The 17,056-nt window shown below is 44.0% G+C and overlaps 1 protein-coding gene across 4 annotated transcripts in view; it reads left to right on the top strand.

The window, feature by feature from the left end:
- arhgap12b (Rho GTPase activating protein 12b) overlaps nt 1-17,056 on the top strand; it is a 63,254-nt gene that overhangs the window by 1,672 nt on the left and 44,526 nt on the right. For all 4 annotated transcript variants that reach the window (XM_042399627.1, XM_042399626.1, XM_042399625.1 and 1 more), the window contains exon 2: nt 2,503-3,272. In XM_042399627.1, the coding sequence (XP_042255561.1) occupies nt 2,595-3,272 (678 nt within the window). In that variant the 5' untranslated portion in view covers nt 2,503-2,594. The remainder of the gene's footprint in view (nt 1-2,502; nt 3,273-17,056) is intronic.

Genomic DNA, 17,056 nt, shown 5'->3' with positions numbered 1-17,056 from the left:
AAAAAAAAAGTTGGTAAATTGATTAGAGGCATTTAAGTACTTAGGGAAGACATTAACAGCACAGCTAGTGATGTGAGTATAAACATTGAAACGCCTAATTTCAAAAGTTCAGCCGCCTGAAGCTTTTTCCTCAAGGACCCCGAGAAGTCTTCTACTCAGGCTCCACTTTGGGAACCGCAGCTCGATTCCGAAATAGATAATAGAAAAAGGATAGCGAGGCTTTCATCCAGATAGACAAACACAGTAGTTGTTAACTCACTTTCTGTGCTGATCTGTGCCAACCCGTTTCTAAACACGAGCCGTATCCTCTGAGTCTCCACGGAGCAACAAGTTGGCTAAAGCGCTCCTCTGAGACTTTACTCTGACACCACGCGGTGACAGGGATTCATTTGCAGCGAAAATTTACTCTCACGGGGGCCTCTGCCATAACTCTACAGAAATAAGGAGACACCGAAGCAGTTGAAATGCAGAGGGGGGTTGTAACTCTTTGCTGCATTGTGTCGGAGGAGTCGGTCTTAATTTATAGTTAACAGTAGTTTCTGTCGGAGTGACTCAGCCGTGGGCCCCTGCCAAGGTGAGTGGTGTCATGCTTGATCTCCAGCCAGCTCCCGTCTGGTTTTTGAGGTTTCCCTGAGTTTTGATATGCCCCCAAAGACACTATTCAAGTCTCTCCACATTTGATCTGTTAATGTCATATGCTTGTTTTCCTCAGACTTGTCAGCTCTTTGACACAATCTGTTAAGTTGTTTTGCCCGTACTGATGTATATTTGGCTTAATCTTTAGGATAAGTGACTCCAAAAGTCAGATGCTGGTGGTATGAAGAGGACAGTTGCTGGTAATCCAGCAGATAAAGTTATCTGTGGACAAAATAACAGCGTGACATTCTCACGCTCCTGTACTGTCATGTCACTCACGTATTTATCTTTTATCTGAGAACACAGTAGCTAAAAACCACACCGGAGACACAGTCTGTTTTTTCTTTTTTTCAATGTGGCTGCACTGACCTCAACCTCCTCGCTGTGAGTTCATCACGGCGAGGAGGTCGAGCCCGCCGCTGTCACGCAGCATCATTGATAGTGCCGTTATCATGTGCGTGACTCGAATCTGTGACAGACTCCTGACTACATCCTTGGCACCTCCGTCGATGGTGTGAAGTGTAGATAGCGTCTGCGCGGTGTGACGGGAAGCGGTTACACGAGGGTTCGCGGCTGATTACCAGCACACACACACTCACAAATTTAAACAGACGACTGTTCCTTGAGAGACAGTCATTCATAAAAGGTTTAGACATGTGTGTGTGTGCTGACATCATGGTTGAAACTTGTACCGGGACAGGCCCAGACCAGGCTGCTGTCAGGCACACACTTAAAGCCCGGGGCATGATGTAACACTTTGTGTGTGTGTGTGCTTCATGGTGTTGAAACAGATAAAACAGAACACTATTTAAGCCCATTATGAGACATGTAGTCCATCTCTTATGGGCTCGCACTTTGGCCCAGACAGCTCTCACAACTGTAAATCTATTCTGGGTGCTGTCAGTCTGACTTTCAGAGAGTGTGTGTGTACATATTCTTTTACATAAGGACGGGCCCCTTATAGATTCAGCGGCGTGTTCTCATGCCTCACTAAAAGCACCTGCTCCACCGCCTGCACTTCCAGGATGTCAGTCCACAGTGTGGCTGCTATTTCAGGGAGGAAGAAGTAGAATTTGATATGAGCGGAGCGGCGGCTCGGTAGTAGCTCCTCTGCTGTGGGAGTGACCCGGCATTTATTTAGGTTAACTGACGAGGGGATACTCTCTGACAGACGGATCAATGACAGGCCTCATCCCAAAACAAACGGGCCCAGCTGTTCTCTGACTCACATTCTGTCTGTATATTATATATCAAGTAGATTGTTTCTATTTCAAGCTTTTTAAAGGTTTCTGACTGTGCTCTGACTGTATTAATGATGCCGAACTGCAGAGCGGGACTCTATGAAACTACACAAACTTTATTTTTGGATGCAGTCTCCGGGGGAATGTAAGCTCCAGGGAGTCATTGTAGTCATTGGATCGCATGCTGGATCAGCGTGTGGGGTCTTGTTGTCATCACCTTTTAGCTCCGCAGAGGGTGATCAGGTTACCAGGCTGGATATCCTTAGCCATTGTATCACTTGCCAGAGCAATCAGTGTTGACTATCTGTTGTGGTTTCTGATGATCAGAGGGAGGAGTTGCCCTGCGGTGTTCTTTGCTTGACTCACCAATGTCTGGGAGTAGATCATGTCATGATGTGAGCGTGTTACAGCGGTAGCTCTTTGTGGTCATGGTAATCGGATGAGTAGTAAGGTGGGGTGTGACGGGCTGGGAGATTTGGGCCATGAAATGAGAGTATGTTTGTGTAGTTTGGTGTGTGTATGTTCATGTGTCTGGGCTCGCTAAAGGTCTTGTGCCTTAAATATATAGCTTGTGACATTTAGCTGGACAAAAAAAACTTCCCTCTGTCTGTCTTATCTCCTGCAGCCCAGCAGTTCGACCAGTCAGACATGAGGAGCCCTCCAGGCCTGGGTCGCTGAGCAGCTGAGGTCAGAGTTCAAACACTTGTTCCGGCAGTCATGGCTGATAGAGAGGGGCTGCCCATCGCCCCGGGCCAGGTCTATATTGAGGTGGAGTACGACTATGAGTACAAGGCCAAAGACAAGATGGTGAGCATCCGGCAGGGAGAGTGCTACATGCTGGTGAAGAAGACCAATGAGGACTGGTGGCAGGTGAGGAAGGAGGAAGGCACAAAGGCTTTTTACGTCCCAGCCCAGTACGTCAAGGAGGTGCGCCGGGCCCTGATGCCTCCCCAGAAGCCTACATTGAGGGCCAAGCCCACTGTTCTGGATATCTGCCGGGCATCCAATGAGAACCTCAACAGACCCCAGCCGGAAATGTCCAGTTTCGGGCGCCCGTCGCCTTCATCCACCCCGTCGCCATCTTCTGACCGAGTCACGCCACCGGCTCTACCCAAGGATGCTAACCAGAACGTGGGGAGTCCACACCACTGCAAGGTGGTAGCTGAACTGGTACTTCTTCACAACAACAACAACCATCACCTCGTCAACAATTCCACGTTGCCACGGACACGGGCTGACTCACCTCCGCTCAAAGTCGGGAACAACCACAACAAAAGCCCAGACAGTGACAAGACCTCCCCACCAGGTGACCTGCCAGGAGACGGGCTTAACAAAGTCCGCAACGACTCGGAGTCAGGAGACGAGCTGAGCAGCAGCTCAACGGAACACATACAGGTAAGAAAGCTGTTTTATTATATTTGGAAATGGCGATCTGCTTCATTTGACATGTTTGTGAGCCTTGTTGTTGTGAGTTCTTTGGTTTCTGTTGCTCTGTATCTGCTGCCTTCTAAACAGGAAATTGGTGGAGTACTGATTCTTGAGCACTATTGGTTTTCTTCCTCTTTTTACTCTCAATTATGTCTGTCTTTCATTTTCTTCCTCTCTCTCTGGTTAATTTCTTATTCTGCATTCATTCTCCTGGGGCAGCTGCAGACAGCTTCCCTGGCCCCCGTCAGATTTAGTCATATTTGTAGCTGAGCTATCACATGTTCTTCCGTCACCGTCTTCGCCAAAACTGCATTCATTCATCAGCCACCGCACCGCTCTACCTCAAACAATTTTTTGCCTCATTTGCCAGATTGGACGAAAGCAGCAACAGTTGCAGGTGTTTATTACCAAGGGTTCTACTGTTACCCTTGAAGCATAATTTGTCTGGCTTGTACAGATGTGCATATTTGGGAGGGAGCGGCGGTTGCATTTGGGTCATTAAAGACTAAATGGTGTGTTCACAGATCCATTGTTAAATGGAGGGTTTGTAATTGAGAGTCTTCAGGTACACAATACAAGAAAATGCCAAACGCAACAGACTGAATACGTAGGTGTGGCTTTTGGTTTTGATTTCAAGACTTATTGATGTCCTTTTTGTCAATGTGAGCAAAGGTATTATTACACCCAAAAACTGATGCTTTGAGGCAGATTATCTCTGCTTGGGGTTTGGTATCTGTATGGAGTGACTAAGCCCTATGCAGGGATCCATGCCTGGTGCAGGGGAACCAAACGCCATGATGACCCCTGATGGAAACATTAAATTCCCTCCCTCCCCCTTGTCCCTCTGGTCCCTAGATTGATAACTCTGTCCTCCTCCCATCTCCACGCTATCTATCTCATCACCCTGAGTCAGAAGAATGGAAGAATGAGAGGAAGGCCGCAGGAACTGGGGCTTATCCTCCCTCGTCTAAGCAGCGGAGGTAGATCAAAGTAGAAAAAGGAGGAAAAAATCCAGACAGTGGGGGTCTAAGCGGCACTGCCTCCATGAGCCATTTTTTTGGGGTGGCTGTATCCAGGCTAGGTCAGCTTGTTTGAAGGCTCCAAATGCTGCTTGTGTCCTTTGTTCCACAGGCTACAGCAGCCTCCTCCACCATGGAATGAACAAAGAGAGACGAGCTTGAATAGAAAGTAGGTCATATCTGCTGAGGATCAGTCTGTAGCCCCCAGTCGCCCCGCCGTGGGGACCACTGTGCGAGAGAGCCCGTTTGAGTGTGAATGCCATGTGTGATGTGCCATGTGAAGTAAAGGAAAGTGAGAATGGAAGAACACTTACACAGTTTACAACTTCAGACCCTTACTCGCGAGACGGCTAAACGGTCGGTGGGTCAGAATTGACATACCTCAAAAGCCCCTAAGGTGAGGAAATGGTTGTTTTCTGTGTCGCTGCCTGACTACACCAACCTTTTTTGAATTAATTTTACGCTTGTCAAATCACACGGGCCAAAATAAACACATTTCACTCTCAGCCATTTACATTTGCATGGCCAGTGTTTTTTTTGTTTTGTCAGGCTACAGTAGTGCTGGCAGGGCGGATAAGAAACAGACAGCAGACAGATTCAGCCAAAAAACTCCCCGTGAAGCTCAGAGCTGTCTATGGTGGCCCGGGCAGGTGGAACCCACTCCCTCAATCTTTGTGCCTTTGTGGTCTTGTGTTTGTCCTGTTTGGCCTGTTGCCAGGCAAGTGAATGACCCTTCAGAAAAACCCAATTCTTTCAACTCTGCTCTTTCCACTGCTTCCTGTCATTGCTCCGCTGCAGACAAACCACATTTGCAAGAGAGAGAGAGACAGAGAGAGGATCATTTTGTATCAATGCTGTTGTGTATGATGTGGGTTTTTGGAGAGTTATGAGTGTTTACTAGAGCCTGACTGTTACTGGCTTTTTGAGGCTGTTGCTGATATTTGACAGTTAAAAAGTTATAACAACGTATTGGCTGATATTTGTTTTATCTCTGCAATTTAGTTATTTAATAGTTGTGACCAGGATATGTACTGTGTGAGACATTTTACAGTTAAAAAATAAAGCTGTCAAAAACATAACACTAACAGCAAATATAACAGGAAAGTTCATATCAGTAACAGTTATACAGCACAACACAGGTTAACATCATGGCAGGCTATAAAAGCTAGTCTGGTCTCAAAATTAACCAACCCTAACACATAAGTGTAATGGAAACGGGGAGAACTCAGATGGAAAAGCAACATGATGGAAAAGCAACATGATGCATGCGCTGTCTCTTCGCCCACGTTTCTGATCACCACTCCAGTGCTCTCAAATCTAACTTTTGCAATCTAACCTTTTCTCCCCCAATTACAATTCTGATACCTCAACTCAGGGATACTGATTACTGATACTGGTGCCTCCTCTCCCAAACTTCAAATCTGTATACCATGCTGAAAGATGCGGGTCGCTGTGACTTTATTCATTTAAGTGATAAAGCACCGACTTTAATAATGACACTGATGAAGACACTGCTTAGAATCTGCCCAAAAGTGCTGTTAGGAGTCCAGGAGAAGTGTTGTGCAGTGTGTAAACATCGGGTTGGCTGCTCTGCAGGGATGCTGGACTGTAGTGTAATTTGACAGATGCCATGAATAATAGCTGTAGTGTTTTTTATAAGTAAATCTATAGATAAGAAAAAGCAGGAACCACTAACACTAACTGAACTAATTAAATAAAGAAGTGGTGTCATGTTGCTTTAGTCGTCTATTAATTTTTATTCATCCACCAAAACAATCCAATTTCAGTCTGCCCACCACAAACATAGGTCCCTCTGCCTTCCATATTCACTCTGTAAGGGAGAGAAGGAGCTGCCGCATGAATGGATGGATGGATGACTAGACGGATGGATCTGTTTGAAGGATTTGTCGCTGACATGCCTCCGTTCGAGTGCCAGCTGGCCACCTCTAATTGATTAGATTTGATCTCCGGGTGACGATTAACGCCTCCGTGTCTCTCCATGCTTTCCATATGTAATTTGCTTATCTTTGGGGCTCTGGCAACAGCAGAGGCTGACGGTCCACTCCCCGCCTCCTCAGCACTACGAGGGCTCGCTTGGTCTGTGGTCACAGCCATCCTCCTGAGTCCCAAGTCCTCCCCCTCCCCTCTTCTCTAAAAGCACAGCTCCTATGCTCTTAAGGGATTGGCAAAATAAACCTCTTTTCCTCACTTCTCAAGAACCTGGCAATAGGATAGAGTGTTTATTTTCTTAAAAGAATGTGGCAAACCATATGATTTAAAGCCTGTTTTCTCACGTAAACACATCGGGTTTCTCTACGGCTTTGCTGTTTTCTAAGACGCTACTGTTTTTTAAAATTCACCAAAAGAAATGACCACACAGAGTGTCTGTCACCACAAACGTTGCTATTTTGAGTTGGAACACTTTTACTCACATCTCCTTAAAAAAAACTGCAAAAGCAGAGAGTTGTCCTTTTTGATGGGAAAAGGCTTCCTAACTTTCCAAAGCAAAGTGACTTAACGGGGGGGGGATGTGGAGGCCGCTCTGTGGGATTGTGTGAGAGGCCAGATTGTTGTTTTCTTTCTCTAAGATGTGTCACTGAGGGGAAGATGCGGTGGCCCTGGATGTGTTTGCGTCTGTGGCTTTGCACAGTGGAGCCAGCGGGGCCGCCTCACGCTCACTCACTGTCTGATTAGAACGATGTCCGACCTTGAGAGGCCCCCCCCTCCCGCACCCCCGCCCCCCTGGATACCGTCTCACACAATCAAACTCCAAACAAGGTGTCAACCACTGCTGGGCCCTCTCTTCTTTTTCCCTATTCTGACACATTTAGCCTTTAAGTAGTTTGTAAGATGCAGCGCTCCATGTCAATAATAAAACCAGTAATTCCCTGAGATTACAAGCTGGATTAGTCACTCCCACTAAAATAAGACTTCTTCCAGTACCGCACGTCTTCTTCTACAGAAATCTCCTCGAAAGTCCGCTTTAAGGATGCTTTTAGCCACAATGAGATAACTGGCTTGTAATGTAACCTGCTGGATTCTCAAAGGGTTTAAAAACAAAAGGAAACAGCTGAGTGGAGGCCAGAGTCTGTCTGTCTTTTGCCTGCTGTGTGGTCTTCTTGCTAGCTGGCAGCGCCTGGGGGGGGAGGGAGGAAGAGGGAGGGAGGGAGGGAGGAAGGGGGTTGTGGGTGTAGCGAGACAGGGACAAAGTGCGAGGGCCCTGGGCTCTGACGGAGCCTCTGTTAGCCCCCTGTGGGACGGCAGAGATCCGGGGACAAGAGGCCAGACAGATATGTTTTCATGTTTGGGTGAATGTGGAGATTAGTTGTAGCCCGTGAGCCGTAAAACCTCCGGATAGCTGCCTCGGTAAGATGAATGACTTGAAAGAGCAACATTACAAGGTCACCATTAAAGATGGAGGAGAGCATTAAAAGTGAATGTCATGAATGTCTGAGCGTCTGTTGAGATGTGCTTGAATGTAGATGGATTGTTCATCACGCACTGTTGTTGTTTTTTTTTTTTTCCTTCTGTGAATGACACAAGAGCGTGATGTTGCTGACTTGTGCAACGGAGCAAAGTCTGAGGGTGTGTGTCGGGGCTTGGTGTATATGAATAGACCGCTATGCAAGGGTGGTTGCAACACTTTGTAAAATGTATGCACACCTAGAAAGGTCTGAGCAATTTACTGCCGTAGTATCTTCTATTTTGGTCAGTGAATTGGATCATTATCGCCCAGTGACGTGAGTTTTCTCCCACGTGAAGCAGAATGTGTGTATTGTTCGTGTAAAGGACAGCGTGGTGGCTGGCGAGAAAGCCTTTGTCTCGCACTTGAGGGGTCCTGGGAAGCTCTTCAGTCTACTGTACAGAAACGAGCTGTTCCTAAACATCCCAACGCCACAATAACCTGCTAATTACATGTTTTTCTAAATGGATCCTTTGCCTGCGGAGTCTAAAATTCGACCGAGCTGCATAGTACTCTTTACAGCCAATTTCTAAACAACCTGAAATCTTTTGAAGTAGGTTCAGCGCTCTTATTACATAATAACCACATAAATACCACGAAGCATGAGGGCAAGCACCGCTGTTAAGTGTGACCATCTCCTGTCTGTTGTGCCCTGTAATCTGGAGCTGTGCCGAGAGTCTTACTCCCGGACTGGCTGAAAAGGAGGCCCCTGCTTGTTTTCCAGCACATATTTAACATTCCTGCCTCCGTGCCTACACACACACACACATACAGTGAGGCAACAGGCAATCTAAGTCAATGAAGGTCTGCTTTCCCCTCAAAAGAGAAGCATTGGACCTTTCAGTAATCTAATATTAAACTTGAGCTAATAGTTCATCTGCTGTGTGAGAGTCTGTGTCTCTGTTTCTCTGTACACTCCCGTCTGCCTGCATTCTTTCTACTTCTCTCTTTCCTCCGTCTGGACCTTTTTAGTTTCTCTTCTACTTTTCTCTCTCGCTATGTCTCCTCCGCTTCCTCTTCTACCATCAGCCTCGTATTCCCCTCTGCTCACCTATCTCTCCCTTCAACCTTTGTACTGAATAATGTCAGATGTGGTCTCAGTTGAAGGGCAGGACAACAATGAGGAAAACCCAGAGCTCCTGGTCTGCACTCTAACCTGTGACCACCATTTCTTTTCCCTTCCCCACATCCATCCTGATCCGTGTCTCTGACACAACAGGAGGATTAAAGCCACAAGCCCCCAGGGGCTCAGCCTTCAAGACGACCACAAGAGCTGATGTTGACAAATCAGGCTCGGGGTCAAGGAGAATCATGTCTGGTTCGTAAGGTGCAGGATTTCTCCATTTTAATTCTTTCCACGAGGTGTGAGCTAAAGGTTGGACAAAATAAGGATAGTTTACTTTCATTCCATTATTATGGTAAATGTTAAGCTTTAAAATGTAGATTTCTAATACTAGTTATTTTGGATTGTTCAGTGTTTACCTCAGTATTTCATTCTTGGCACACAGTGAAAAACTCTCTTAGTAAATGGATCAGCATTTGACACCTCAACTCTCTGTGAAAACAAGTCCTAATGAAAGTGTTCAAGCTGTGATGCAGCTTCTTAATGCTGCATAGAGCAGGTCACATTGCACTTTGTTACTGCTGATTAACCCACCAAATCCTGCCCTTCAGATGAAGTGCTTGTTGGATCATCAAATAACCTTCCTCCGCCTTTCCTACTATGGAATTGAGGGCTGCTTCCTATATTAAAAAAAAAAAAAAAATCAAACCCATTTGACACAGTGATTGGCCAGGTGTGCAGAGGTTTTTTGCCTTTAAACATGGTCAGACAACTTAGTTTGTTTTATGCATACCCCAGCCATAAAGGCACTGTCTCACCAACATTTATAACAGCACAATTTTGAACCAGAATCAATACATTTCAATAGAATTTCAATAGATTACAGCAATTAAGTAATAGTAATTCATAATAATAAACTTAATTTGTATGGCACCTTTCCAAAGCAAGGTTTACAAGGTGCTTTACAACAAACAAAAGGAAGCATGAAAGTGTTAATCATAAAAGCAATAAGAACAACAGCACCGTCAATAAAACAGTAAATAAAATAAAGCAAGAAAGCATGAACACAGTAATAAAACATAATAAAAAATAAACAATAACACAAATGGTTTGGGAAAAGTAAGATAGAAGGATCACAGGAAGACTAGACTATAAAAATGTGTTTTAAGAAGAGACTTTGAGATCGACTTTGCCCTCCTAGTCTCCTCTGGAAGGTTGTTCTTAAGTCTGGGGACCCTGATGGCAAACGCTCTGTCATCTTAGTAAGTAAGTTTGTACGTTTTTTTCAGTTGAGTTCAACTTGATGGGAAAAAAAATCATATAAATCCAATTTATGGCAAAGTCTCTGAGAGTAGACACATTTATTTAGTGTCACAGTTGTCATATCGCCCCTCCCAAGAGGAAGCTATCGCGTTAGCCGTGTGACACATTTCAATTTTACATAAGTCTATGCAGAATGAGACGCAATGTCAGAAGAGCTTTTCCACTTTTATCCATTTTGCCATGAATGCAGCCAGTCAAGACCTAAGATACGTTACCCACTGCACGACCTGCAGGTAGTCACAGTGTTACCAAGCTACCACTAACAACTATTATGCAAAAATACATTTGGTTGTGTAACTTTCTGGTGTGTCTGGTCAATAACTCTAACATTCACCAATCTTCCCCAATATGGTTAAGAATACAGGCAGCAGGGTTGTTGTCACATGACTTATTGGCATCTTTGGAGCTCTACCAAGATACAATAATCAATGTGAAGTATGAGATTGTTTACCCTCTCAGCTACAGTAGACCCAATCGCAGGAGCATCCATGTAAAGATGTATGAAGTGACAGAGGAGATACTTTGTGCTTTAAGCCTTCACTCTCCGTCTACCCCCTGCTTGTTGTAGCTCTCTCCGCTCCAGCGTCCATAACGTGACTCTGCCTGTCAGGCTCTGATGCAGCGTGGCATTTATTCACAGAGCGGATGACGGGGATACATCACCTATTTAATTTGCTCACTCCCACTCTCCCCCTCTTTCTTCTCACTTCATTGCTCGCTGTGGTTTATTCAGTCCCTCCCCTGTCTTTCACTGTGCCTCTCTCTCTGGGCCTGGCTCATGGTGGATTGGGACAGCATGTACCCAGAGAAGGTAAGAACCCCCCTGGCTGCTCCGCTTTTTGATAGCACAGTGATTTATTTTCCCCCTTACAGCTTCCTCCTCCCGGATCCCTCCTCAGCTCTCAACCAGCAACAACTCGATATCTTTCATATCCCGATCCGAAAGGCCTTACTGATGTTTGTACATCAGCGCATTACATCTTAGAAAGCCAGATAGACAGTGGCTTGCTGAAGGACACATTGCTGTCTGGTGCATTTGTGGTTCCAGTATACTTTAAACCTTTTGATTTGAAACATTCAGACTGACAGCACCAACAGTTGTGTGTACTGTTATGTGTTTGATATGGTGTCGGGCGAATGTGGGTGTTCTTGTGTGGGATTTATTTAGCAAGTATCTTGACCGCACCCCCCCCTGTTGTGTTATCCACAGAGGTCCATGTTTGCATACAAGTGAGGATGCTCAGGGCACGGGGCTCACAGTGCTCAGTTACATAACTGATGCTCGCTGTGTCCAGAGCCTTTTAAACAGCTGCTAGTCATTTCCCCGCCAGCGGCCTCCTGCTTTGGATGAGCGGACAGGTCAAGCTATGCTTACATTCAACCCTCTGAGGACAGCCATCAAGGTCTGGAAAACTACTTCCCTTAGTATGACTTTACAAAGCTGTCTGTGGTAGATGTATGTGGTTATTAGCACAATGACGGTGAAGTCATTTAGATATCGCGTTGCGGCTATAAAAGCGTTTTTGGCCACAGCCGCATTATGTGGTGTTCCCTGTTTCCGATTTCTCCTATTACCTCTGAGCCCACCTTGGGGGATTGGAGTCAGCAGACCGCTAAAGTGGAACGCTGTTGCTCCCCACAGTGCTTTGCTTTGCCTCCTCTCTTTCTTTTCGCCCACACTGGTGTTTTGCCTGCATAGGAACTTAAAGAAATTTGAAAGTTGCAGCAAATCCTGTTTTTTTTTTTTTTTTTAAAGATGAAGGTTCCTCTCATGTTGTCTATCCAAGAACTATTGTTTTTTTATGTCTCACATCTTTTTTTTTTTCCAAAATACAGAATTAAACACAAGTAATGTGTTTAAGGATGTTGCGTGTAAAGTCAGAAAAGGACCCTGTACAGCCTGTTCTCTATGAAATGGAAGAAATCAAAACTGTAACTGAGTCCAGCATGCGGCAAAATCTGATCTGTTGTGTTATGAAAGTGTGTCTTTTCCAATCTCGCACATTCTCGTCACACTCTCGTATTCATTAATGTGTTGTGGCTCCTCTTTCACTTGTTGCGCTTGTCTTTTTGGATGACAACTTGTGATCACGTATAGTGTAACAATACAGCACATTACTGCAGATAAAAGAAAATATTTGTGATCTCCTTTGATCTCACTGCTTTTCCTCAGGAGAGGTACAGCTGCTGCTGGTTGCCAGCGTGTGGGAGGACTGGTGGAAGTATTGGAGCGTAGGCGTCTTTTAGTATCGAGGGGCACGTATTGTCTCTGTCATGTGCCATTGCTATCGTTAATTACTTGGCGTGGCTGCCAAAGAGACAAAGGACGAGCTGCCAATCGATCAGTGCTGAAATTGTTCCGCTAGCGGCCGTCTTACCAAAGAGGTTGCTTACTGTGAAAGGAGATTGTGTCACCATCTATTGGAGTAACAGCTGTTGGTCTGTTTTGAGTGTTTTAAGGCTTGTGGAAAGGTGTAGAGGAGTTACTAATGTTAGGTCTGATGATCTGCATTCTGCTGCTTAGTTTATTCATATTCTTTCAGTGGAATGACAGACATTTGTTTTAATGTTGGATGTGTCAATATGTTTTATTGTCAGTTTTGGTTTTGTAGGTCATTTGTAAGCTAGTGCTGCTGAATTGACGCGCCAGAATCTGTGTTTTTTGTCCTCAGAACTTTCCACCAGCAGCTGTCACTAAACAGAGATGCTACAGTGAAAAACAAAGGGGTTACAGAGAGAGTGCACACTATACCACTGTGGATCAGTCTGGAGCCTTCTGCCAGCTTTACAGCTCTGTACCCAAACAGTCATTTCAAACAGCAAATCCAATTTTAACACAGCGCTAACACACGTCCTATAATTGCACTCAGATGGGCTTTCAGCTCACCAGGGGGTCTTTCAGTCAAGCCCTGGCTTTTGGAGTTACAGTACATGTCTCTGTACATTTCCTCCAAGCTGACCAGAAATAGCTCACCAACAAAACAGAGATACTAAGGCTGATCAGTGTTCAGTCTTTCTGGCACACAGAGAAGACTCCCAAGGCCAGCAGCTATTCAGTGCCCTTGTGTTTGATTGGCAGAGAGGCACTCCCACTGTCCATTAATGAAATGGATATGCCAGCAATAACGGATATGTCAGTGTTCTTTTCATGCTCTGGTGGCATTGCAACACCATTGGCTGGTTTGATCTTCTCTTTGTGTAGTTGATTGACAGCTTGTTGATTATTCTGTCAAGGAGGGATTATAAAGTTTCAGTCATAAATGTATAGAACGGAGAGCGTCTAATGCAAAGGAGAACGGAGGAACTTGAAGGAACAGATGTTGTGAAATGTTGTCTACTGTTTAGTTTGGTAACTCTTACAATAGTAAAAGATGAAGCTGTAAATAGGGAATAGTGCTTCAGGAGCCTGCTTGCTTTCATATTTCTCTCCACATTTGCCTTTTTAAGCATGATATCTTTATTTCCTCCCGTTTGTGATGGACCTTGGTCAGGTCAGCATTATCTAGGCTGAGTAGAAGTAAAACAAACAGTGTTTGGGAGTGTTAGTGCCAGTGCTGGCCTTGTGCTCTTCTTTTTGTTGACATTTAGTTCCCTTTTCCATTTACTTTGCCGCATTACACCAGTTCATCAAACCATGAAAAGATACTGGACCAAATCATAAACAAGGGAAATGTTACAGAGTTTAGTGGTGACACAAATTAAAATATGTCATCACAGCTAATTTCAGAGGCGTATTTGTAAGAAAATCCGAGATTTTTTGTTTTTTTATTTTTATTTTTTGAAACATGTGACAGGACTGAGATGAACACACTTTGTCTTGGATGTGCCAGTTTTACATAACCTACTTACTGAAAGACAAACATCACTCTGGATGAAATTTAAAAATATATATTGGGACCTTAAGGAGATTACACATAATATTACACAATTAATACCATGATTATAAAATAATTGGCTAAGCTAGTTTCACTTTTGCTGCAATTTCTCTCTATTTTGTCTCCATGGGGAACCAGACGGTAATTGTTTCCTGCTGACAGACATTACATAGACTAAATTTATTCCACTAATGTTTCCACAATGAAGGGACATCAGATAGCTGAGCTCATTTGACCCCAGTCCTGCTAACCATCTGCTCAGACAGGCATTGATGCTTGTTTACATCTTTTTCACTTCACTTCCTTGTTATAAGTGCGTCGATGCCGTCAGCAGTAGGTCTTGTTTGACTATCCTCAGAGGCCACTGACATCAGTCCCATGGTGACCATTTAGATTCAGTATGTGAAGCCGAGGTGGGAAACATTACATTGATTATTTTATGTTAATTTTTAGTTTGACCACAGTTCAAATTAAGGTTATTTTTTAAACAATTAACTGATGAAAATATGCTTCATTAGGATCATTTTAATTGTTAGATGCAACCCTATGTATGATAAAGGTCACCTGTCTGAGCACAGTGGCTTTAACTTCCCTCTTTGGTACTTTCTGTATGAGAGTCTGTTGTCTGGGTGCATCAGTGAATAAACCTCTGCGTAATATGTACAGTACACAAAAGTGTGTGTTTCTTTTTTGTCTTGTTATGGTGAACTGTCTGCTTCTAAAACATTGTTTTGTATGGATTAAACCACAGAGACAGACCAGGCCAGAGTGCCATAATCATCTAAAAAGTGTTATAGGCTTCACTGGGTAAGCTTCATGCACCAGCAACTGTGGGACAGAGGGGCTTACAGGTCAGCCTGAGCCTGGACAGACTGCCCCCACCCTCTCCACACACACATACACATACTAGAATGCAATCTTCTTACATATCTGGATTAAGGGGTTGTGTACAGTACATTCCTGGGTTAAACCCCTCCGTTTCCCCCCCAAACTCCTGTTCATCCCACACCAACATGTTCCAACATTTCTCATCTATTTGAACAATGTGCTTATGCGCTCTGTTCTGTTGGTCTTGACCCTGATTGTGGGGGGGGGGGACAAAACCCATCCTTTCCAAAACCAAGTGTGCCATCCTGTTGATTCCCTAAGACTGTCGGGGGGATCGAGAGGGCATTTGCTGCTTAGTTCAATGACTTTGTTGTCGCTTAATTCACAAATTTATTCTTTGTACTTGTGTGTCTTGACAAAAACCCCTGGTGGTAATTGAAAGGCAAGTAATCTGTCTTTCTTAAGAGTTGGGGATTTTGTGGTTGCTTTGTGGTCTGGGCCTGATCCCCCCCCCAGTGATCAGTAGAGAGGTCTGTTGTTGGTAGGAATGGGTTCTGATGGCTGGTTCCACCCATGATCTGGCTCCCGGTCGGCAAAATATCCGGATTTGTTAAACTTGCAATGTGCATTTATGTGTTTTTGTATTTCAACGGGGACCAACTGAGTGGCTACTCTTCCCTTAAGAATTAACTGATCAGCTGATCATCTCATGGCAGTTTAAGAATCTCCCAGTTAAACTTTGATTCTTATCATATCAGCATTTTGATCTGTTCTATTTAACCCTCAAAGATCTGTGGAGGCATCTGTGCCCTCAGCCGACATTTATGTCTTTCAGAGGCTGTAGCACTAGAGTAAAGATACTAGTATCATATGAAACTAGACCTAAGGCATCTATTGGTAACAACCATGTCACGCTAGTTTGTCGGGAAGGGGGTCAAATAATGCTCCAATGTTTGGCTAAATTTTGGCAGGGGGAAAAACTGGCATGGCCATTTTCAAAGGAGACATGCCCACTTTATGCTAATCCCATGCAGTTTTTGGCAAAACCATACAGTATTTTGCATGAAATATAAATGTGTTATTTTCGCTGGTGTATTTGAATATTTCTGCATACAGGGGTCCCTGAACAGTCTTGGAATTGCATAATTGCATTGGGTATGACTGGAAAGCTCAGACTCTTGTGGATTCAAGGAGCCCAATGGTATTCATGTGTGATTATGTTAGTCCCCACAGTAGCCATTTCATTGTAGTGAGACCATTTTTTGAAACTCGACCTCACTGTATAAAATGACCTTTTGTGACCTCTAGGATAATCACAGCTTCATGAATTTTTACAACCACAAACTAGAGGCCCAGGGCATTCAGAGGATATATGGCTTTCCTAGGTATATTGACAATAAGGGGGTTTCTGAGCAATTTCCAGAACAGAAGTGCTCGTCATCCATTCAACGAAAAATACAATTCTTACAGAAATCTCAAAATGTCAAAAGTTTTTAATACCAAATCACAGCATGAATTTTTCTATGGTGTTCCTCAAGGTCTTAGTGTCTTAATGTAGTACTTTGGAGGGATTTTTGACCATTTTTTTTCAATTCTCGAGCAGTCAAAAATGGTTAAATTTTGCACCAAATCTGTGTTACAAATGGCATCAACCCAAAAATTGTTGTAACAATTTATGACACATAATTGAGCATTAGAATGGCCATCATATACTTCCTTCATAATGTTCTAACACTACACTCTACATCTCTACATTTTCAAAACTTGAAAAGGCGCCTTACCAAAACACAATGTTTAGTACAGATTTATGACTAGAAAAACACAGTGCTGAGCTACATCTCAAATTGATCTTCAGGTTCCTAGCTTTCAGATGATGTTTACCCCCCCCCCCCCCCCCAAAAAAAAAAAAATGATAAAAATGTGTCTAATCTTTAATGGTCATTAGGTCTGCATCAAGACCATCAACATTTGGAGTAAGTTGCTGGGGTAGTACAGTAGGTAACATTTCATATATCATCCGCTACAAACTGCTGTGTTTCTGCCTTCTCAGCCAACAAAAGTTGTAGTTACTTTAGCCTTTAGTTGCTTGCAAATTTTGAAAGGTAAACCTAGTAAAATTCAATAAGAGATTTGAAAGGATTCAAATTCAATAAGTGGATTCTATGCTTGATTTGAATTTT

The sequence above is a fragment of the Thunnus maccoyii genome, chromosome 21 (assembly GCF_910596095.1).
Source record: "Thunnus maccoyii chromosome 21, fThuMac1.1, whole genome shotgun sequence".
Classification (NCBI taxonomy): Eukaryota; Metazoa; Chordata; class Actinopteri; order Scombriformes; family Scombridae; genus Thunnus; species Thunnus maccoyii.
This window is presented reverse-complemented; position numbering and strand designations above follow the sequence as displayed.